This window comes from Aedes albopictus, chromosome 1 (genome assembly GCF_035046485.1).
Source record: "Aedes albopictus strain Foshan chromosome 1, AalbF5, whole genome shotgun sequence".
NCBI classification, from domain to species: Eukaryota; Metazoa; Arthropoda; class Insecta; order Diptera; family Culicidae; genus Aedes; species Aedes albopictus.
The window spans coordinates 130,595,986-130,619,370 of NC_085136.1; the positions used below are offsets into that span (position 1 = coordinate 130,595,986).

General features: G+C 42.6%; 3 protein-coding genes across 3 annotated transcripts in view; 1 reads left to right on the plus strand and 2 right to left on the minus strand.

The window, feature by feature from the left end:
* Positions 1–7,941, minus strand: part of LOC115260568 (uncharacterized) — a 33,585-nt gene extending 25,644 nt beyond the window's left edge. Inside the window, exons 1-7 of the mRNA XM_029861504.2 lie at positions 7,843–7,941; positions 6,132–7,777; positions 5,024–5,683; positions 4,373–4,559; positions 3,451–3,617; positions 3,276–3,374; positions 3,057–3,155 (exon numbers count right to left, since the gene is read on the minus strand). Coding sequence (XP_029717364.2) covers positions 3,057–3,155; positions 3,276–3,374; positions 3,451–3,617; positions 4,373–4,559; positions 5,024–5,683; positions 6,132–7,760 — 2,841 coding nt within the window. The 5' untranslated portion in view covers positions 7,761–7,777; positions 7,843–7,941. The remainder of the gene's footprint in view (positions 1–3,056; positions 3,156–3,275; positions 3,375–3,450; positions 3,618–4,372; positions 4,560–5,023; positions 5,684–6,131; positions 7,778–7,842) is intronic.
* A 6,325-nt stretch (positions 7,942–14,266) lies between these two features.
* LOC115260562 (uncharacterized) lies at positions 14,267–20,935 on the minus strand. Its single transcript, XM_029861479.2, has 3 exons — positions 20,772–20,935; positions 14,602–15,226; positions 14,267–14,541 (listed from the first exon to the last, which is right to left on the minus strand). Exons 1-3 carry the CDS (start codon positions 20,867–20,869, stop codon positions 14,290–14,292), a joined length of 975 nt encoding a protein of 324 aa, XP_029717339.2. The 5' UTR covers positions 20,870–20,935; the 3' UTR covers positions 14,267–14,289.
* A 96-nt stretch (positions 20,936–21,031) lies between these two features.
* Positions 21,032–23,051, plus strand: LOC109403564 (meiosis-specific nuclear structural protein 1). Its single transcript, XM_019676382.3, has 3 exons — positions 21,032–21,182; positions 21,248–22,141; positions 22,392–23,051. The coding sequence occupies exons 1-3, from the start codon at positions 21,180–21,182 to the stop codon at positions 22,920–22,922; spliced, it is 1,428 nt and encodes a 475-aa protein (XP_019531927.2). The 5' UTR covers positions 21,032–21,179; the 3' UTR covers positions 22,923–23,051.
* The last annotated feature ends 334 nt before the right edge of the window (positions 23,052–23,385 follow it).

The following is a 23,385-nucleotide window of genomic DNA, read 5'->3' on the forward strand; positions in this document are numbered from 1 at the left end:
CGTCAGAGCCAATATAAACGAAAAGTCTTCTCTGACGGCTACAGCTTTGCGAAATTGATTTTCCTGGTGCGTAGACGTGAATGATGGTGAAAATTTTGATGATTAACCGGTGTAAACAAACTAGCTCAATTTTTGAGCAAGTGGTTGCTGACAGCTGGTTGCAATGGGCCTTTTCATTTGACGTCTTGAATCAGCTGATTGTTCGGGCGTTTGACAGTTCTTCGATGAAGATGACACGTTCTTGTTAGCAGCTGTTGTTCAAGCTTTGTAAACAAATGCATGCACGGATCTGTCACATGAAAAGGCCTTATAGGCTGAAAAGCGTCTCCCAAGTATTTGCGCGGTTTACACGATTATTACCCAACCACGAACGCTTCAACCAAGGAAGCGTGTATGCAGGCGTTTTTTTACGAAAAACACGGAAAAGCTATAATAGCTAACGGTTCAAATTACACATTAAAATCGCCCTGAGGAAAAATACTTCATTTACACAGAATTTTTGTTTATTTTTATTTTTATGCCTATAGGATACTATATTGTCTATCCGGTTGGAATCAAGACCGACATTCAATCAAAAATTGCCATTTTCTTGATCCACAAGTGTCGCAACTGTTTCGCATCTAGTGCGCTGTGTTGCAGACAATAACGGAAAGGATGCGCACTACTTTTGACATGACTAAAAAACGTCGCGAGTTGGGTCGCGTCGCGACTTGATTATGCGAAGTCCGGTTTGGTGGCGGCCCGACAATAGTATTGCACGCGCGTGCATCCAAGATTTTTTTTTTCTTTTTCACGATGAAAACAAAGTTTTGATAGTGTTTATAAACTAGTTGTCAGCAAGCTTTAAAGGCTTGTTGACGATGTGTAACTATTTTGCGATGAACAAAAACACATGTTTACGATTTGGTTCAAGTCCTACCAATAATAGGCTTGTTCATGCGATGCCCTAAATATTATAACACCTCCAAAAGTGTTTCTTAGGCTGCATGTGAAAGTTGTAAACAAAGTAGATTTTATTTAGGGACTAATTTAACGGACGTAAGTAAAGATGCACAATAAATATAATTCAAATTAATTCCAAATCCATCATTTTCATGTGACGAGGGGGGAGATGTGTATATGCTGCACAGCCCTACACCGTTGGGGATGTGAGACGTGTCAAAGATAAACATAACACATGCTTGGTTACGTCCAAAGTATCTAAATACCAAGGTAAAAGATTCCCGCTAATATTAACGGATTAGTGAGAAAAGGAAAAAAGCAAAAAATAGTTATGAAGTTAGCGCTGATTTGTATGGGCGCATCACTATTTAGCAAACTTTCTTAAGAAATTAAGCACTCTCATCATAGAAGCAACTATTTAATTGCATCTTACTGGATTAAAAGTGACTTCCATGCAATAAAACAGGAAAGATCGCCATTTGAAAATCGGTAACAATTTTTTTTTAATTGGTTCTAAACATATTTTTTCAGCATTTAGAAACATCCAAACTACTAAAACTTTACAAACTTTGCTGAAATAATGACATTTTAGTGTAAAAACACTAACTTTCATAACTAACGCAGATGTGTTGGTGAGTCTCATTTTTGACATTTGCGGGAATCTCTTACCTTGGGTATTTAGATACGTTGGGTTACGTCAGTCAGCCCTTTATGGCTCGTGTCATCAACACATACATGCTACAAGCATCGTGTCCGATTGTCCATCGGACTCGGCCTCTTTCATGTTTCAGCCATCGACCAGAGTGGACGTACCTCAAAGGTGAGTAGCGGCGCTTTGTGCTGCAGCGGTTTCCGCGGGGGTCATCGGCCAAATTGCACAGTCGCCATTTTGGATTTAAGTCCGCCATCTTGGATATTCTGGTCGCATTTTTTGGACTCCAGACTTCTTCCCCATTCCAAATACACCCATTTTGCATGGTTTTAAGGCTTAAAACTCTCGAAAACTCCATTAAACAGCCGCCATCTTGAATTTGGAGCCGCCATCTTGGATTTAGACCGCCATAAAGGATATTCTGGTTATCATTTTTGTGTTTCCGCACAAAATTTGTCAACCATGCTAAAGATTAAAATAATCGCCGCAGTTTGATGTGTCTCATAATGGGGCTTGATTCAGATTTATATACGGCGAGCTCAACCGGTGCTGGTCCGGATCACTGAAATGGCCAAACTCCGGAACACCTTGACCGATCCGGAACATTTTTAATAGCAAACAATGCGGTAAAATTCTGATTCGATTCGAGGAATAATATATCTTAAATGATTCTTAAAAAATCGGCTGATGGGAAGTGCTTTAAAAGTGAGTGACCTTTTTTGTGCACATACACATAGACATATACATACACACAGAAATCATCTCAATTCGGCGAACTGAGTTGATTGGTATATGTGACTTAACCTCCGAGCATTATATCGGGAATCCGTTTTGTATGTGAACATATAGCCTTTCAATTGACTTAGGAGAACGAGAAAGGCAAAAAGATGCGTGCACCTCTGATTGTGAAGGCCATATGAAGATATGAAGATTTAAAATAATGATGATTTTTCATAAGGGCCTAACTGACTTGATCGATTTCTCTTCGTCGACTCTCTCTTTCGTTAATAACTTGATAAAAAAAACAAAATCATTATTCTTTGTGTTTCCATAGCAACATGTAGTCGTCTTCTTCGCATTTCAACCAAAAAATCTTTGGAAAACTCAATACACATTCTGTGATAACACAAAGAGAGGATCGATGAAGAGAACTCGAAAATGTCAGTTAGGCCCAAATGAAAAATCAGTGTCGAATGATCTTTGGAAATGTGATCAATGGGAATTCACATTAATGTTGCCAGTGTTTCGTATGTTTATCTGTGGCAAACAGAAGTTTTTGTGAATAGCAGCGAGTAGATATGTCAAATAGATCACGTTCTCTGCAATTTGTAGATCAGACGGACTACTTGAACCTATTGTGCAAGCGGTTTGTGCATGGTAAGAGATCAAATGCTACGTTTGGTAATGTGTTCAGCAATGTAGTCGTCGGAGGAGATACTCTAATATTGAATGAATCACTTACTGTTTTACCAAAGCCGTAGCCACTAAGGCTAGCTGAGCCGCCACCACTACCAGCCTGTTTCTCCCCTTCTACTGGTCGAAGGATATCTTTCTCGTTACCCTGTTTGAAACAATTGCAAGAAAAAAATAATAATGATAACATGTACACTTAGTATAAACACAACATCCAAATTCATTTTAACTAGGTGTAATAGGTATGTAGTCGAAACCAGCAACTTACCATTTCGAGAAAGCTGCTACTATCAAGGCCACCCGTATCTTCCTGTTTCACCGCTTCCGACGGTAGACGGAAATCACCCTCGTTGTCCTCTTCTTTGTCCTGTTTTAAGAACATTGAAACATTTAAAAACCAAATCAAAACTTTGCGAGAAAAAAACGTCTAATTTTTCACAAACCTGCAAGCACAACATCCTTTCCTGCGAGTAACGATGAAGCGTCTCATAAGTGCGTTTGATGCGGTTTTGCATTTGTTCGATTTCACTCATGGCAGCTGCCATGCGTTCCTTAATTTCCGAATCGAACTGGTGCTGCTGTCCACGACCCTGCTCGCGCTGGCGCAACTCTGTTATCGAGTGAAATAGGTGGTGATGATAAGAAAGCGAACGGATTAGTGGACATGAAACAGTATTGTAAGAAAAGTAAGCTTCATAACCAAAACATAACTTCGAAAAGTGATGAGAAATTTTTAGTCATAGGTTTCTTATATGAAATGGAAATATGCCAAATTTTCATTACGCCAAGTATTTTTATGACAAATTACCATATGACAAACGTTCTTAAGCCAAATGATACCTGACCTTTGACGACAATAGGCTTAATAACACCGGATGACATAATATTGATTGGTATAATGGGCGGTCAGCATTAAGGCCATTTGGCGTAATGCCGATAGCCATAATACCAAGTATAGATAATTTAGAAAGAACATGATAGCACATATAAACAGACGTATCACTTGAAACAAATTGCGATTAAAATCAACGTCACGAAAACATAATCTCCCAATGCTAATTACACTGTGTTTCGCAAACTGCTCTGTAGATGGCGGTAGTGAGCGAATGTCAAATATAATGAAAACGATGCGAGCGCCGTGAGCGTGCGATTTGTTTACTATATAGTATTTGAATCATCCGTTAAAAAGATAAACGATGGTAAGTGAGTAGAGTTAGACGTCTGTTTGTCTGTGATGATAGTTTGTATGGCAAATGACCATTATGCTGTCATTATGCCAAACAACGGCATTATTCCAAGCGGCATTATTCCTAACGGTGTTATGCCAAATGGAGTGCTCCCAATGTAATCGTGTTTTCAACGTACGTTTTCGAATCTGCTCGGTATCGTGCTCGAAACGGGCAAATTCCATCTGCGCCTCCAGTTTCTGTTCTTCCACGGCCAATTCGCGCTTCACAGCCTCGGCCTTCTCCTTGTACAGTTCGTGCATTTGCTTCCAACGTTGGCCGTACTGATGCTCGAACGAATCGGGATCGGCGAAATGCGGCCCTTTCTGTGACAAAGCGAGAAGGATAAATGTTAGTGAATTGTGTACTTTCTTTGTAAAATCTGAATGCTACATTTCTCGTACAATGGAAGTTATTGATTAAAATCTATTCCTACGTGTGACGTGTCTATCGACACGTAGTAGCATTCTTGGTTGTAGTTGAAGTTCTCTAGGTATGATTATTAAGTTCAACCGAATGGACTTTCAGTACTATAAATGCTGATGGTCATTGGATCACATGGCTGTACCACTGTACAAGCTGGAATTCAACCGTATTTTGATTGTTTATATACATCAATCAGAAGACATGATGATTGTAGTATATGGTATAGTACCGTTTAGCATGACAATAATCATGATCCTTCTTTACAAGTTTTCTCTTTTTGGTCATTATGCCAAACGGCATTATGCTAAATGGAGTACTCCCAACATGTCACCTCTAGAAAATACAAAACTTACCCTAAACTCACCTGTCTCTCCTTTTGAAACTCTGGGGCATCCTTGTTTATCGTCTTTTCCGGCAGCCCTTCTGGATCATGCTGTTGGGTATGAAGTTCAACAATGACTGGTCGCAGCGACGCTGATAAAAAGAAACACTTTTTGGTGCAGTACCGTAGTGCGACTTTCGCTCCTGTTTCGTTTTTAAACTCAACCATGCCTTCATTAGTGGGTTTTCCACGTTCGTCAACATACACCAGGGCGCGTTCTACAGGGCCAAACACCTCGAACGCCTTGTGCAACAGCTCGTTACTAACCCATTGAGTGAGATTGTAAACGCGAATGGTACTAGCGTAGGGAGCAAATCGCACACACATTGGCCGGTACCTGAGCAACAATCCCTGCATGACACGCTTTGCATGCACCGCATTCGAAAAGTAATCCATGCGCAGCAACGCGTATATATTCTTTGGGTTATCTTTATTTACGACAACCTCACCCACCTCACCGTACGGCGAAAACATTTCAGCCAGCTCTTCTCCTACAACATCTTCGGCCAAATTGCCGATATACAATTGGTTGTTGGCGCTGAATTTGGATACCACAACTTTTATCGGCGGAATGTCCAGCAAAGGTCCCCGCAACAAACGTAGCTTCTTATTGATACGACGGCGATCGTAGCCTAGGTCGGTCTATTAGAAATGGAAGGAGATAGAACAAATAGATAGTTTCCCCACAAAAGATAATTAAATAAAGTTCTAAAATCTAAATAAACTGATTGCTACTACAATATTTCAGGCGGAATTCTGTTCTTCACCTCTCTCACTTCAACACAGATGCCCTCGCGGAGCAATGGCTTTGGAAGGTTGCGACTATCGCTTTGAATCAACGGAAACCCTCGATTAGTTATCATTCATTATACCCCGGACAGACATGTGATACGAGTGGGATTCCTGTACAACGGTACGCAGTGTCAAGAAAATTCTAATAAGATTGACTTGAACTGAGAGAATTTTCAGTATGGCACTCATTTCAAGCGCAATTGTACAGTGATTCTTGTATCACATGTGTGTCATAAGTATTACCCTCGTTGGCACGCTTTCCAAACTACCTATAAATTGTCACGTACGTGATACTTACATTACCACCTTTCTTCCGTTGCTGTACGCGTTTGCCGCCAGATTTACTACCGGTATCGCTAAGCGACTGGTTTTCGTCGTCGTCAAATTTGAGCAGAATTCGTCTTAGGAGATCTTCATCAGTGTCGCCTTTATTTTGTCGGCCTGGCGTTTTCTGCTGATGTTTTCTGCTAGTGCTGGCCTCTGGCTGTGGATCATCCCTTCTCACATGGCGGCCTGGCGGTTTCTGCTGATGCTTTTTACTAGTGCTGGCCTCTGGTTCGGGATCATCACTTCTCTCAAGTCGGTGCGGTGGTTTCTGCTGGTACATTCTGCTAGTACTGGCCTCTGGCTGGGGATCATCCCTTCCCTCATGTCGGCTTGGCGGGTGTTGCTGGTACTTTCTGCTAGTGCTGGCTTCCGTTTCGAGATCATCGCTCTTCTCAAGTCGGTGTGGTGGCTTCTGCTGGTACTTTCTACTAGTACTAGCCTCTGGTTTGGGATCAAACCTTCTTCCATGTCGATGTGGCGGTTTTTGCTGGTGCATTCTGCTAGTACTGGCCTCTGGTTCAGCAGCATCGCTTCTCTGGTGTAGGCTTGGTTGTTTCTCCTGGTACATTCTGCTAGTACTGGCTTCTGGTTTGGGATCAAAGCTTCTTTCATGTAGATGTAGTGGTTGCTGCTGGTGCATTCTGCTAGTACTGGCCTCTGGTTCGAGATTATCGCTTCTCTGATGATGGCTTGGTGGTATCTGTTGATGCATTCTGCTAGTTTTTGCCTCTGGTTCGGGATCATCGCTTTTCTCATACCAGCTTGGTGGTTTCTGTAGGTGTATTCTGCTAGTGCTGGCCTCTGGTTCGGGATCATCGATTCTCTCAAGTGGGTGTGGGGGTTTCTGCTGGTGTTTTCTGCTAGTACTGGCCTCTGGTTGGGGATCATCCCTTTTCTCATGTCGGCCTGGTGGCTGGTGCATTGTGCTAGTACTGGCCTCCGGTTCGGGATCAAAGCTTCTCTTATGTCGATGTGGCGGATTCTGCTGGTGCATTCTGCTAGCCTCTGGTTTAGGATTATCACTTCTCTCATACCGGCTTGGTGGTTTCTGCTGGAACATTCTGCTGGTACTGGCCTCTGGTTCGAGATTATCACTTCTCCCATACCGGCTTAGTAGTTGCTGCTGGTACATTCTGCTAGTACTGGGCTCTGGTTCGGGATCATCACTTCTCTCATACCGGCTTGGTGGTTTCTGCTGGTACATTCTGCTAGTACTGGCCTCTGATTCGAGATTATCACTTCTCCCATACCGGCTTAGTAGTTGCTGCTGGTACATTCTGCTAGTACTGGGCTCTGGTTCGGGATAAAAGCTTCTTTCGTGTCGGCTTGGTGGTTTCTGATGGTGCATTCTGCTAGTACTGGCCTCTGGTTCGGGATCAAAGCTTCTTTCATGTCGATGTAGCGGTTTCTGCTGGTACATTCTGCTAGTACTGGCCTCTGATTCGGGATCAAAGCTTCTGTCATGTCGGCTTGGTGTTTTCTGCTGATGCATTCTGCTAGTACTGGCCTCTGATTCGGGATCATCGCTTCTCTCATATCGGCTCGGTGGTATCTGCTGCAGGTTTCTGCTTGTACTGGCCTCTGGTTCGGGATCATCCATCGCTCAGTGTGTTTTGGCTAGAAAATGAATTACATGTTACTCGACGTATAATTATTCAAAAAAAAAGTTCTTTAAAAATTACCTTGATAACGCTGTTAATGTTCAAAACCATCAAAATTCAAGAAAAAGCGCATTTTTAGATCTGAGAAAGCGTTAAGCACCAAAGTTTACTTGTTTGTTTACAAACAAATCCGTGACAAAAACCGGCATTTTTGTTTTTGTTTACATAAGAGCAGTGTTGCCACCAGGCCCCTGGCATCAATGAAACATATCGTAGCCAATTGGCTGTTAACATCTAACTGCCTTATACTCATATTCGTGCAAATTGAAACGAGCGTGTAATCAACAAACGCTGCTTTTGTTTGATGTTGTGAGCCACACACGAAATCATATTCACAATGCGTGTTTGTTGGGTTGCTTTATTCAACAAATCGCATGCTCCTCTTACCGTACATTAATATTAAAGCGAGTTTGAAGAGTTTTGTGATCATAACAGGTGGAAAAAATGATTCCAAAAACTGATCAACAAACCAAAATAATCGTTAAACAAAAAATTGTTGATGTTTTCGCATTTGACAGTGGGCGATATTTATTAGCGCCCAGGACATCCTGTCTACCATGATTCCAATGCATTGATATAGGCCGTGTCAGGGGCCTGGTTTCAATGAATGATAATAACATTACACTAGAAAAGCAGAATTAAATAAAAGCGACCTATTCCAACATACGCCATGAAAGAAAAGAACCAGGAATCAGTTCTGCACCTTTTTGTGTGACGCTCTTTGTTAACATCAAGCTGTGCAGTGCACACAAAAATATACATATCTAAATCGTGTAGACCAAAATTTTATCCAAACAGACCTCCTTCCCCCTATGTAGACTATTGTTCATTAAGATGGTTTATTATTTTTGCTCCACATAGCTTTTTCGATTCATAACCAGATTCTATGCCTTCTCCCAAATTTCGAGCTGAATTGATTGAATATTGAGAGTGCACAAGCCCTTCTAAGTTTGTATGCGATTTATTATGGGAAAACCGTAGCATTTCCCCAAGTGCACTAGAGTGTTAGTTGACATTTAGTACTCCTAGGCTACAACATTGCCGAAGACCACATTCAAATCGGACGCTTCTTTGATTAGTTATCGATTTTTATCCAACTGGAGAAACTTTAACAGTGATCGTTCAGCTTCACAGCAGGCAACATTGCTGCACATGGCGCCAAAGATACACGCTCGTTCGAAACTACTCTAAACTGAGTCGTTTTCGACTCAGTCTTGAACTTTTGCAAAAACTGTCAAAAGTGAGTAACATAATGTTGATGATCTGAGTAGCTTTCTACTCTCTTTAAGAAAATTTGTACTTTACTTACTTTTGAGAATCGGCTGCAAAAAAGAATTCAGTCGTAACCGTCAGAAACTTGTGAGAAATTAGCTGAGTCCGGCAATAAATGTTACTCGCTGTTCCTAAAAGTTAAAATAATTTTGCACTATGTTCATCCCTGAAACGTTTTTAAAAAGTATACAGTAAGTGTTTATCCGATATATGTACTTTGAGAACAAGAAAAATAATATGCCAATATTTGTTTATTTCAGGATCTTGTCCACGCAAAATAGAAATGGCGAGGCATGTCGTTAATGCATCATGGATCCGTGAACAAAACTGTAACTTAGATAAGCTGCCAAATGGAAATTTCCTGTATATCCCCCTGGACAGGTTTGATTTGATTGATTTGTCTTTATTAAAGAGACTTTCAGCCCTTGGCTGGTTCGTCTCTATCCTAAAAACCCCTGGACAGCACACTAAGATTCAGATGTTCCAGCTCAGTAATTTTTTCACTGAGTTCAGTATTTTTTCCATCTTTTTACTGAGTTTTCAACAGCAGATTTATTTCGGTACACTCGGTAATCGTTTTTACCGTTCACCAGTAACGATATTTACCGTGCTTCAGTAACTTTTGACAGTTTGTGAGCTGAGCTCGGTAACTCATTTACAGAATATCCGCAAAATAAATAACCGAGCGTACCGAGTTAAATCTGCTGTTGAGAACTCAGTAAAAAGATGGGGAAAATACCGAGCTGATCTTAGTGTGAGGATCTCTTTCGGGCAAAATGTGTTTTCTGTTTGAGTCCACGACGGAATGGAAACAACCAACTAGCCACAAAGAACCTCACGAAGAGCAATATAAACTTCCATTAAATTTTGCTTTTTAATATTGATATTTGAAAATTGAAATTGTAATAATTGTATTGAACAAATAAATCAGTATCCTGTCTTTTTATTTGTTCGTTTGTTTATTTGTTTGTTTCTATAATGAATTATAATATAAAATTTCATCCAAATAAATATAGAAAAAGTGAGTAACACCTACTCACTTTTGCTATTTTTGAAATTAATAAACTGAGTTGAAAACTACTCTAATTTTGCAAGATCTTGCAATTACTCAAAAGTGATTTTACTCTAAATTGAGCTGATCCACTTTGTACCAAAGTGAGTCGAAAACTACTCATTTTTAAGTAGTTTTGAACGAGCGTGTAGCACGCAGAAATCATGTTTCAAGGGTTGCCACGCATTATGAATATTTTCAACTAACCTCGCATAATATAAATACATACCCGAATTCATAACAGATGACGTTTATCGGTGGTTTGTTTACATTGGTTATTGTAATAAACAACAGAACCTATGATAATGGTTATGTTATGAAGAACCGCGTCCTAGAGGAATACCTGTAATAAAAAGAAAATCGGGTTAATTCCACTAACAATTTACATCCTTTGACAGATACGTATTTCGACCTCAACTGTAAGGTCGTCTTCAGTGCTTGAGTCGAGTCAAGTACACTAAAGACGACCATATAGTTCAGGTCGAAATACGTATCTGTCGAAGAATGCAAATACTTAGTGGAATTAAAAGGAACAGTATATACTTAACCCGATTTTCTTTTTACTAACAAAACCTAGTTAAAACTGTTTAATCATTACTTAATCCCGTTTATCCCCAGCTGAGAAATAAAAGTTCAAAAAATCACCAACAGCCTATTTCTCAACAGAATTTGACCAAATTTTGAACACAAACTCGCACAACACTCTAGTTTTGGAAATATACGGGATCAAAATTTTCTTGAACTTCTGGACGGAGTAAGGCCGGTGGGTCACTGGGTCAAGTCGGGTAAAAATAAGACCAAATCATAACTTTCTTCTTAACGAAGTAATTCAATGGGAGTTCCGTTGCCTAATGATAGTTGAAGTTGCTACAGGTTCGATTTTGAGATTCTTCGATAGGTCTCCTATGAGCTCCTAGGATATTGAACACGTCTGAACCATCCAAGTCTACATTTACACTACTCGTCATAAGTACGGACTCACAAAAAGTATTGCAACAATATTGCATCACCCTGACTCACCTCGATATCTCCAAAACCTGAGGACTTACAAAGATGCTGTTTTCAGGAAAGTTATTCAGAAGACCAAAAGCAACAACTTTTCTGTAGGCGACGTTTTTGTAGGTGTTCTGGTTTTAGAGATATCGAGGTGAGTCAGGGTGATGCAATATTGTTGCAATACTTTTTGTAGGTCCGTACTTATGACGGGTAGTGTATGTTTGTTGTTTTCAAATAACATTGAGATAGGGGTAGGCGGGGCAATATGGACACCCGGGGCAGAATGGACACCCTCAATATTTTGAAATATGCGAACTTTTTTGAACTTTTAATGAATAGAGAATATAGTCCATTTGTCTAAAACGTAGTTTCAGGAAAGAAACATTCGAAATTAAAATTATACGTGATTTTACACTAAAAAGTTGCGTCCTCCGTTTTTTGTGCATGGAAATTATAATTTTTACACCATCTAAAATAAGATTTAGTGATTAATTTATTGCAGGTCGATTAAAACCTGATATTTCTAGAACACATGCAAGTAGTTTTGCTGTATCTACAAGCTTAACATGTTTATATTTTCTTCTTTATTATATCAAAAATCAAGCTTGGAAATATCTTCTGCTGCCGGGGCAAAATGGACACTCACCTTCATGAAAGAAGCAGCAAGGGAAAAATATAACCTAAATCACAAACCAACCAAATTCTTTGATTTCAGTATATTTTCGGTTAAATGTTCACTATAGTAGACATAGGGTGAACCAAATTGGTCAAAAAACGACAGCAGTGGAAAATAGTTTTTCTAGGCACAGCTGAACATGCCGACAAAAACGAAGCTTTATACAAAACAGCCTGAATTTTAATTAACTGAACAAAAATGAACTACTTCGGCGTATTATTCAACCATAATAGTTGTTTTGTAATGAAATTACTTTATAGGTGTAAATAATGTACGAAATTCGTAAAAGTCTCATGGTGTCCATATTGCCCCATGGGGGTGTCCATTCTGCCCCGTATGCTTGAAGACGGTCATGAAAAACTAACATTTTTCAAAACATTTTTTGAAGTGGATAAATCATTTTTCTTCGTGAGCCATCTTATGCAATAGATGCTAAATAGACTTTAAAAGGATACATGTATCAAAAAACTAAACTTTTTTGACATTTTGCCAGGTAAAGTTGGCAAAAACCTTAGGGTGTCCATATTGCCCCGCCTACCCCTAAGATTCCCTTATTGATCCCAAAGGTCATCGGAGACATTTTCAGAACATGTGTTGTCCTTGTAATACTGTTTAAATTTTCTGAATCTCTCGATGGATTGTCTGAATCCTCGGATGATTTTCAATTGTTTTTCATCGCTCTTCTTGCACCAATATTTGAAAATCTGTACAATGTTTGTTATGGTAACGATCTGCAGAAACTTCGGACGGTCTGATTGAAGTCATGCCTTGACTTCGGAGAACCGTAGATTTACTACAATGAGAGTTATTTGCACGCGGAAAACAACGGATAGCTCCAGAAACCAATAATACACCGAACAGGAGTAAGTAAATTCCTCGAACAGATTCCTGAGTACCCGGGATGACCTGGTTGAAGTCAGGCCTTGAGTTCTAGGAACTGTTGATAAACTATAATCACATATTTTATGTATGTGATACCTCTGTGCACTACAGAAACTTATTTTTTATCATGTGTCAGTGAGAATGCCTTTCACAATTACAAATTCCTAGGAAAATTTGATGATCTAAGCGAAGTCATGGATCAACTTCAGAGAACCGTACATGTATGACAATTAGAGCTATTTGCACGCGGAAAACAACGGTTAGCTTCAGAAACCAATACTACATCGAACAGGTTAGTTAAGTTCTCGACTAGATTCCTGAGAGTACCTGGAATGGCCTGATTGAAGTCAGATCTTGAGTTCTATGAGCTTATAAGAATCATATCTTGTGTTTAATGTCATTTGAAAACACAAAGGTAAATGTAGACTCGGATGGTTCATATACATATGTTCAATATCCCAAGAACTCAAGGGCGTGACCCAGTGACCCACCGGTCTTACTCCGCCCAGAAGTCCAAGGAAATTTTGATCCCGTATATTTCCAAAACTAGAGTGTTGTGCGAGTTTGTATTCAAAATTTGGTCAAATTCTGTTGAGAAATGGGCTAATTTTTCAACTGTTATGTCTCAGCTGAGGGCAAACGGGTTAAGGAGTTGTTGATGTTAAGCTCGGAAAAAATGTTGTTTTTGTGTTTTATCTTTTCCTGCATTACGGAACGCCTGGCTGGGGTTCGACTTACCTGCATTACTACCGGCTTTCGGGGCACACAACCGCCTAGCCCTGCGGGCGCCGTCTGCAGTAGCTCCTCACCTGACGGCTGCCTCACACGCTTCTGCGAATGTTTGTCCAAGGCAGTCATATCCGCCGCACTCTTTGGGCTACCAGCGAAAGCGAAGGACTCCGTTTGGATAGACATCGGAACCTTTGTCTTCGCGGGTTCTGCCACTGTCGCAATTTTCATGGGTTCCCATGGTCTTGCTTGGCTGCCTTCATTAATTTTCTAAGTCTCCGCAGGGTCTGCTTTAGGTCCTTGCTGTTGAAATCAAGGACGCAAAATCAATGATGAAGCCAAGCTTCTGCTTCTTGCAAAGGGTTTAACCTCGCCACTACCGCTACCTCAACTACATATTTGATTTTTAGTGTTATGAATATTCATATTTGAATCCCACGAGTATCAAGGAGGAAAAGGTCTGCCACGCCAGAACACTGCAATAACGCGGTAAGGAACAAAATATTGTGGGGGGTGGTGCCCCACAGGCTCCGTTAACGATCGAGCATCTTTTTCACCTCCTCAATCGGTCATTCCTCGACACAAGCTACTTGACAACTTGAATTGGGGTTAGTAGTCCTAATCTTAACCGGCAACTGGAGTACCGTTTTTCTCGATAGAGAATGAATGAGTTTCTAAATTTGTTGAGAATTGATAGAGATACGTGTAAGTATGTATGTTTGAGTACGACTTATTAAAAAAGAGCTCTTGTCCCTTTCCCTCCTTGCTTTAAAATGCAATGCAGTCAATGGATACGGCTTTCTCTATTCATTCGATACCATAATGAAATAAGTCCAGTAAGCTTATCAACCATATTTACATCTCAAGCCCCCTGGTTCTTGGACTTCTTCATCTGCCGATAAAGCTCGATTACACTTTGCTGCTCTCGTTCCAGCTTCATTCTAGTGCAAACCGGCAAATTCTTACGCTTCCCTTTGAGGTCCAACTTTTGCTGCTGCTGCTGTGCTTGTGACTTTTTCTTTGATTTCTTTTTCTGCGGCTCGGCATCTTGATCGTCATCTTCGTCCTTCGATGGATCCAACAAAGAGTGCAGCAACAATCGTTTTTGACCAGGCTGAAAAAAAAACAAATGTTAGAAATATAACGTTTAGAAAAAATCTAAGCTTCCAATTACCCTTGGTGCCCCTTCCAGCTTTTCCGCACGTCTCGGTTTCGTGTTCAGGGTTGGCGGCCCATCAACCACCTCCCCAAACGCCACGTTATCCATCTGGTACTCTTCCAGCAGTTTGTCCTCCTCTTTACGTTTCTTCTCTTCGATCTTCTGCTTCTTCAGTGCCTTCTTCTCAGCTAGAGTTAACTTCTTGTTTTCCTCCTTCGCCTTCTTCTTCTTTTTGAATCCCTTCGCTTCTTCGGCTTTCTTTTTCAACAGTTCGTCGATTTCGTGGGTTTTCCGTTTCTTCAGCCGAACGGCTCCCGTTGACTCGTCCCGTTCGATGTCCACATTGAACTTGGAGGAAAATTTAGCCTCCGTCACCCGATCCTGTTGCAGTTTGCTGGCACGAGCCAAAAATGCTTCTTCCGGTTCTTTCGGAAGTTGCCGGACGACGCTGTCTCCGACCTGGAGTTGGCTTCGTTTCGGCTCCCGGCGCTGCTTCGGTTGCTGATGTTGATGGGGAGTTCGTTGCTTGTTTGAAGCGTGATTTCTGGTTTGCTCTTTGAGTTGGACAAATTTTTTGAATCGATTGGAAACCTCCTGGACGTCTTTTTCTCTTGGGGGGTTGTTGATTTTGTCTTTTATACTGATGAGAAAACAATAGTTATGGTACTTTCTATTATGTATGTACATTAGCGTGGGTCATCGGAACCGTTTTCTCAGATCAAATCTTTTTTGGTTCCGTTTCGGGTCCTGAGTATCTGTGCAAAATTTGAGCACGATCGGTTGCGTCTACACTTTGCGCATTGCAATTGAAATTTGTATGGGATTTTGTATGGGAAAACATACTTTTTTACATTTTTGTCATAAGTTGAAAAAGTTTGTCTGAAACTTTTTAACCGATACTGTAAAATGATAGCCAAGGATGTTCTGAAAAACTTTGTTAAAGACCGCAAAGCGATCCGATGCTTGTAAAAATAGTTATAATCAACGAACCGCATGCATGTGTTTATGTTTTAACATGTAAAGGAATAACAATAGCAACAAAATCATGCTGTTTCGGCAAGCAATGCCAACGCAATAACTTGTTTCATAAGCATCAGATCACTTCGCAGTCTTCGACAAAGTCTTTCAGGACACCCTAGGCTGTGTTTTCACTTTATCGGTTACATGGTTTTAGAAAAATTCGAGCTTATTATGAGATAAATGCAAAAAAGTGTGTTTTCCCCTTGTAAAACCCCATACAAACTTCAAACGCATAACGTAGACATAACCGATCCTGCCCAATTTTTGCACACTTATATGGGTCCTGAAATGGGATCAAAAAAGCTTTGATCTAATGGGATACCATTGAGTTTTTCATTTTTCCATTTAACGATGACCCACTCTAATGTACAGGGGATACTCAAAATAACTGGAACAGGTAAAATGTTCACTATTTAAAAAATGTTCAACTCGCTGTAACTTTTCGGAAAGGGCATCAAATATTCTCAAATTTTCAAAGATCTTGGAAGATTTTGGAAAAGATCGGGCCATTCTACACGAAGTTATAAAGGTTCTAGAAAAATGTATAATTATTCGATAGCCAACTTTGAGCTGTTATATCTGGATTCAATGAACCGAATGTAATGGAATTTTGATCATTTATGACTAATATAATGAGCTATTAAAAACTTTTGACTAAACTTAAAATTCTTTACACGAAAGAAAATTATTAAGATTAGATTATTTTTCTAATATAACAACAATTTATCCAAAACTTTATCATCGTTTCAAAATTTGAGATAGTAATTATAGTTAATTTAAATTCCCTTTAATTGAATTGAATATATTTATGTTTCAAAGATAAGCAACCAAATAGCCGGCATTAAATTGAAAAAGTAATGGCATGGATATGAAAAATAGATACATTTAATGAAAAAAACATGGCATAAATGAAATCGCCATAACTTTTTTCTTAATAATAATTTAGAAATAAGTCAACTGTTTTTTAAAGTTCATTATATTAGTCAAAGGATCAAAATTTCATTGCATTCGGTTCATTGAATCCGGAGATATAACAGCTCAAAGTTGGCTATCGGATAATTATACCTTTTTTTTCTAGAATCTTTATAACTTCGTGTAGAATGGCCCGATCTTTTCCAAATTTGAACCACCGATACACAACTAGTTGATGAACTTACAGTAAAAATTTGAGAATATTTAATGCCCTTTTCGAAAAGTTACAGCGAGTTGAATATTTTTTGAAAAGTGAAAATTTTACCTGTCTCAGTTATTTTGAGTATCCCCTGTACATACACGCTTAGGTAATTAGGCACACGTGAGCTGGAAGCGACGGCATTCTATCCTCTTAATAAGATCGGGTGACAATGACTTGACACGGCGGATGGGCTAATGTCAGCGACGTATTCCGTCCCATAAAACCGTGGCATGGCCTTAAAGAACGTTCTTGACCTGTACCCACCAGCGAGCAAGCAACAAGGGGATCGACAGGTGGAGTATGAGGCAGTGCAGAGCCGATCGAGGATACGCAAATGATTGGCGCGGACTTCACGCAGGCGCTGAATTGCAACAGTCGGAGCCCTAAGCCATGCTTGCGACGCCATAAGGCGATCCCTACCCAGAAATGGACGCAAGCCCAGGTGTCCAGAAATACCAGAACTCTACACATCCTGCCTAAGAGTTAAGAGGAGAATACAAAGAGCTCGCACCGATGAGGGTAGAATGGAGCGAAGTGACGCGTACGGGGCGGCTAAACTAGCACCGAACAAAGGGATTAAGGCGCGTAAGCCAAAACTAACCCTTGGGGTGACGCCTACAGGGTAGTCATAGCCAAAGTGAAGGGCGCGTCAGCACTCCCAAAGCGCTACTCCGAGATGCTGAAGAAGATAGTGGAAACGTTGTTCCCGCACCACGATACAAAATCATGGGCCCCTTTCCCGCCCCGGTGACGAACGACGAGCTCATCGCAATAGCGAAGTCGTTTAAGTAAAACACGGCTCCGGGATCGACAGTAGCCATCAGCACGGCCACCCAGGCATGCCCTGATATGTTCAGAACGGCTATTTCAATGTGACTAGATAGAAGCGAGAGCACGGTAAAGGCTGGGTATGCTGCGCAATTCAGATCCCATTGTGCTCCACTAGCCTCTGCCCAGCAACTCCTATCCCTACCTCCTCGTGGTACCGGCCGGAAACTATGAGTAACCTTAGGGAAGATCGGGTAACCAACCCCGGTGGGAACTTTAGTCGTAGGGTGACAGGGAAGGGGGGGGGTTTGCTTCGGCAAACCTGAGCGTCTGTTCTCCAGGAGGAGCGGCTCACAACAGCGTCTGATCCCCATGTTAGGTGGTTAGGCGGTTGATCAACGTCCGAGTGCCAGGGAAGGACTCTAAGCTCACTATGGTAGGGGTGGGTAAAGGGTGTTTGTCAGGCCCTACGAGCGAGCCGTAAAAACCATTGTAACGAAAAATCAGCAACAGAATAATACGAACCGAGACCAAAGGCAACGACCCCAGCGAACAAAAAGGACTTGCGATTGGAAACTCGGTACGTGGAACTGCCGATCTCTCAACTTGGGAGCACCCGCATACTCGCCGATCTACTGAAGGGCCGCGGGTTCGGCATCGTAGCGCTGCAGGAGGTGTGTTGGACAGGATCCATGGTGCGAACGTTTAGAGGTAATCATACCATCTACCAGAGCTGCGACAACACACGCGAGCTGGGAACAGCTTTCATCGTGATGGGTGATATGCAGAGGCGCGTGATCTGTTGGTGGTCGATCGACGAAAGAATGTGTGATCAAAGGTCGATTCTTCAACTTCAGCGTAATAAACGTTCACAGCCCACACTCCGGAAGCACTGATGATGACAAGGACGCATTTTACGCGCAGCTCGAACGCGAATACGATCGCTGCCCAAGCCATGACGTCAAGATCATCATAGGCGATTTGAACGCTCAGGTAGGCCAGGAGAAGGAATTCAGACCGACGATTGGTAAGTTCAGCGCCCACCAGCAGACGAACGAAAACGGCCTACGACTTATTGATTTCGCCGCCTCCAAAAATATGGCCATACGTAGCACCTTTTTCCATCACAGCCTCCCTTATCGTTACACCTGGAGATCACCACAGCAGACGGAATCTCAAATCGACCACGTTCTGAGTGATGGACGGCACTTCTCCGACATTATCGACGCCAGGACCTATCGTGGCACCAACATCGACTCCGACCACTATCTGGTGATGGTCAAACTGCACCCAAAACACTCCGTCATCAACAATTAACGGTACCGGCGACCGCCACGGTACAATCTAGAGCGACAGAATCTTGAGGCCGTGTTGCCAGACGAGGGCGAGCTCGATGAGGCCCCTCTAGAGGTCTGCTGGAGTACAGTGAAAGCAGCCATCAACGACGCAGCCGAGAGAACCATCGGGTACGTGGAACGGAATCGACGGAACGAATGGTTCGACGAAGAGTGCAGAACGGTTTTGGAGAAGAATGCAGCGAGGGCGGTAATGCTGCAGCAAGGGACCCAACAGAACGTGGAACATTATAAACAGAAGCGGAAACAGCAGACCCGCCTCTTTCGGGAGAAAAAGCGCCGCCTGGAAGAAGCGGAGTGCGAAGAAATGGAACTGCTGCTTGGGAACGGCACAGCAAACACGGAAGTTCTATCAGAAGCTCAACGCATCCCGCAATCGCTTCGTGCCGCGAGCCGAAATATGCAGGGATAAAGACGGAGGTCTCTTGACGGATGGACGTGAGGTGATCGAAAGGTGGAAGCAGCTCTTCGTAGAGCACCAGAATGGCGTGGAGAACGTAGGCACGGGAGACCACGGCAACGGAGGCAACGACGACGCCAGTGCAGCGGAGGACGGAAATGAACCAACTCCCGCACTGAGGGAAGTTACGGATGCCATTCACCAGCTCAAAACCAACAAAGCAGCTGGTAAGGATGGTATCGCAGCTGAACTCATCAAGACTGGCCCAGAAAAGTTGGCCACCTGTCTGCATCGGCTGATAGTCAGGATCTGGGAAACCGAACAGCTACCGGAGGAGTGGAAGGAAAAGGTAATCTGCCCCATTCACAAGAAAGGCGACCATTTGGAATGTAAGAACTTCAGGGCGATCACTATTTTGAATGCTGCCTACAAAGTGCTATCCCAGATCATCTTCCGTCGTCTGTCACCTAAAACGAATGAGTTCGTGGGAAGTTATCACGCCGGCTTCATCGACGGCCGATCGACAACGGACCAGATCTTCACCGTACGGCAAATCCTCCAGAAATGCCGTGAATACCAGGTCCCAACGCATCACCTGTTCATCGACTTCAAAGCGGCATACGACAGATCTATGGAGAATCATGAACGAAAACGGCTTTCCTGGGAAGCCGACTAGACTGATTGACCCTTATGTGGCCGACAGGGTACCCGGGTACCCAGCGCCCATTTAAAAAGCACGGTATAGAAAAAAAACAAAAAATTGTCGGACACGTAACGATTAAAGCAACGATGGACGGTGAGCAAAACTGCGTAAGGGTTTCAGGTGAATTATCCCGTTCATTCGAATCTCACAGGGGACTGCGACAAGGTGATGGACTCTAATGTCGACTATTCAACATCGCTCTGGAAGGTGTGATGCAACAAGCCGGGCTCGACAGTTGAGGAACGATTTTCACAAAATCCGGTCAATTTGTGTGCTTTGCGGACGACATGGACAATGGACATTATTGCTAGAACATTTGTAACGGTGGCAGAGCTGTACACCCGCCTGAAACGCGAACCAGCAAAGGTCGAACTGATGATGAATGCCTCAAAAACAAGAGTACTCTTGGAAACTCCTTTCCGAAATCATCCCTAACGGGTCAACCACCGAGGAAGAGAATGAGTTTTTGTGGGCCGATCTCCACATAACCCGAGGAACCACCTCTTGGGTACATATCTGATCAGCACATTTTCTCCAAGTCCAAGGCTTAAATATAATTTTATTTACCTAATTTTTGTTATTATTTTCGTGTGACGGAAATAAACAAAACTATTATAATCAACTAAGGCTACAATAGACGAGTAGCCAAAATTGAAATTCTACCCTATAGAAAGACTTCCAGTGAACACGAGTGCGCCTCAAATTTCAACTCCAAAATAGTGCCCTTAACAACAGAAATCCAACATAAACCAATACGGTACTTACGCAGCTTCCCTCTCGGCAAGTTTCTTCAGCGGATCTCGGACACCGTGCCGCTTCGGAACCGGGATTTTCCGGCGTTTATTCGGACCAAACACGGCCATGCTGCTCTGCGATTTTGTGGTTTTTTGTTTTGACACGCTGATTCGGCTGATCCCGATCACGGAACGAGAAGGACGAAAGGAGGAACAAAACAAAGCCTGCAAGAATTTGACACGTCTGAAATTCAAAAAGGGCCAAGTTCGTTTGTGCATGTGGTGGTAACGCGGATAACGCATCGGGGAAAGGGATCGCTTTTCAAAACATCTGTTACCATGGCCACCCATCCGTTTGTGTTTCGAACCTTTCCAAACTGTTGTCCAAACTTCCAATGGATTCTGAAGAATAAACTGCTGACTACGGACAGAAGACAGGATGGTAAGTTTCTAATAAAAGTTGTTTAATGTTCACAGCCTTTACTCAAAATCTTCCTCTTCCACCAGTTCCCCGCGCCGGAGAAACGACGGCAGTTGCGGCAAACGGCACTCTGTCGGGAGGTGGAATCCGCCAAGCAGCACGAAAGCTACCACAAAGACTTCAATCAAATACAACGGAATAGCCAGATCAGCTTGCTTAAGCGCCAGCACACGGCCCAGTGCCGGGAACGGGACGAAAACACCCGACGGCAAGAGGAGGAAGCTAAGGAAACCATCAGGCAGCGGCAATTGCTGGAGGAACAGGAATTGGCCTTGCAGCTGCACGATGCCAATCGTCGGCGGATCAACGAGGAAAAGCTCCGGCAACAGCTGCGGGAGTCTAACCAGGAGCTGCGAGAGTTGGAAACAAAACTAAGGGCGGCCTACGTGGCCAAAGGTATTGCAGCACAGAAGGCCGAGCTGGAAGCCAAGCGGCTGGAGGAAAAGATAGCCGCCCAAAAGGAGCAGGAAGTGCTCGAACAGCAACGGTTGGACAACTTGGAATACATCCGGCAGTGCGAGGAAGAGCAATGGAAGCAAAAGTGCGAACTGCGAGATGTGCTCCACACTCAGATGAAGGCACTGCAACGGCAGAAGCAGATCATGTACGAGGAATTCCTCCTGGAGAAACAATACCTGGACGAGATCTGTAGACGACTCCAGGAGGAACGGTTTGCCGATATCCAGCGCAAGCTGGAACTCCAGAAGCGAACCCGTAAGGAAATGGAATACTTCAAGGAAGCCAAAGCCATCTGGGAGGAACGGCAAAAGCTTGCGTTGGCCGAAGAAAACGAACGGATTCGTCGCTTTTTGGAGTATCGAGATGCCCAGGAACAGGAACAACGGGAGATCAAACTGAAAAGCGCGCGGTTCCGGGAACAGCTTAATGAGAAGATGGTTACCGAATTGCAGACGGAAATTGTGAGTATAGGTGTTGGGGGGGGTAGTTTCGGAGCTCGTTTCTTTTTGCGGCGCGTTCTTTCGAGCAAGTCTTATTGCTTTAAACATTTCCATAGTTATTAACTGAGAGCTTCATCTGCCAATGACCATATCGCAATTATATATCCCGTGGCAGGCATAAAGACATTACTCGTGCTGAAAAAAAGTCATCCTTTTTCAACTTGTTGCAAGACTTAAAAACTAGGTTTAAACTATCGTTTCTTTTACACAGGATGAAGCCCGCAAGCGTGAAGAACTTCTACAAGACATTTATGCCGCCGAACTGGACGAGCGGCAGGAGGACCGTATCCAGCGTGACCTGGAGCAGCAGCTTCGCCAACGTATCGAAGCCCGGCTCGGTTTGGAACGTCAACTGTCGGAAATTGAATGCCGTCGACAGCGGGAAGCCGACGAAGAACGTAAGTTCAAAGAAGATCAGCTGAAGCTGTGGGCCGAACGAGACCGAATCGATCAGATGACCAACGAAAAGCGGCGCCTCAAACTGGCCGAACATCGACGTGCCATCCAGGAACTTTTGGAGGATCGTAAGCGACGCCGTGCCGACGAAGTCAAACAGTTGATGCAGCAGCAGAGTATGTTCGAACAGGAGGAGAAACGTCGCGAGGAAATTATCGAAGAGGAACGCATCAAACTGCTGAAAGAACACGTTACAGCTTTGCTAGGGTTCCTGCCACCTGGGGTGTTGCGGGAAAGTGACCGGGAACATATTCCGCTGCCCAAGCCCAAAAGCGAACCGAAGTAAACCTTAGAGTTGCTGCTACGGAAAGTTTGAAGAAATCGCACAAAATTGCCTATAATGATATATTTATACCTACATATATGTGAATCGAAGAGTTTCAAAAATTAAATCGCAAATCAGTACATCACTAGAGTCGTATGTAGGTATAATAAAAATACACTAGAACTCCAATGGCGCTGTAGTCACTTTTCCCATTCAATTGTGTTAATAACTTTAATTGCAGTAATTGACTATTTTTATGTGTCCATCTTGTAGAGGACCTTTTGTTTTGGTAAACAAAATTTATTTAACACTTCTAGTACCGCTACTGACGCTGTAAGGGCGTGGCAAACTAGATGTTAGTCACACGAACAGTCGCGACATTGGACTTCTGTGACTAGTTATTCTAATGTAGGTAGGGTAGCGAACCACTTGGGCTGCGGCCGGTATTTTGGGCACTCTTCGCTATAACTCAGTCAATTCCAAA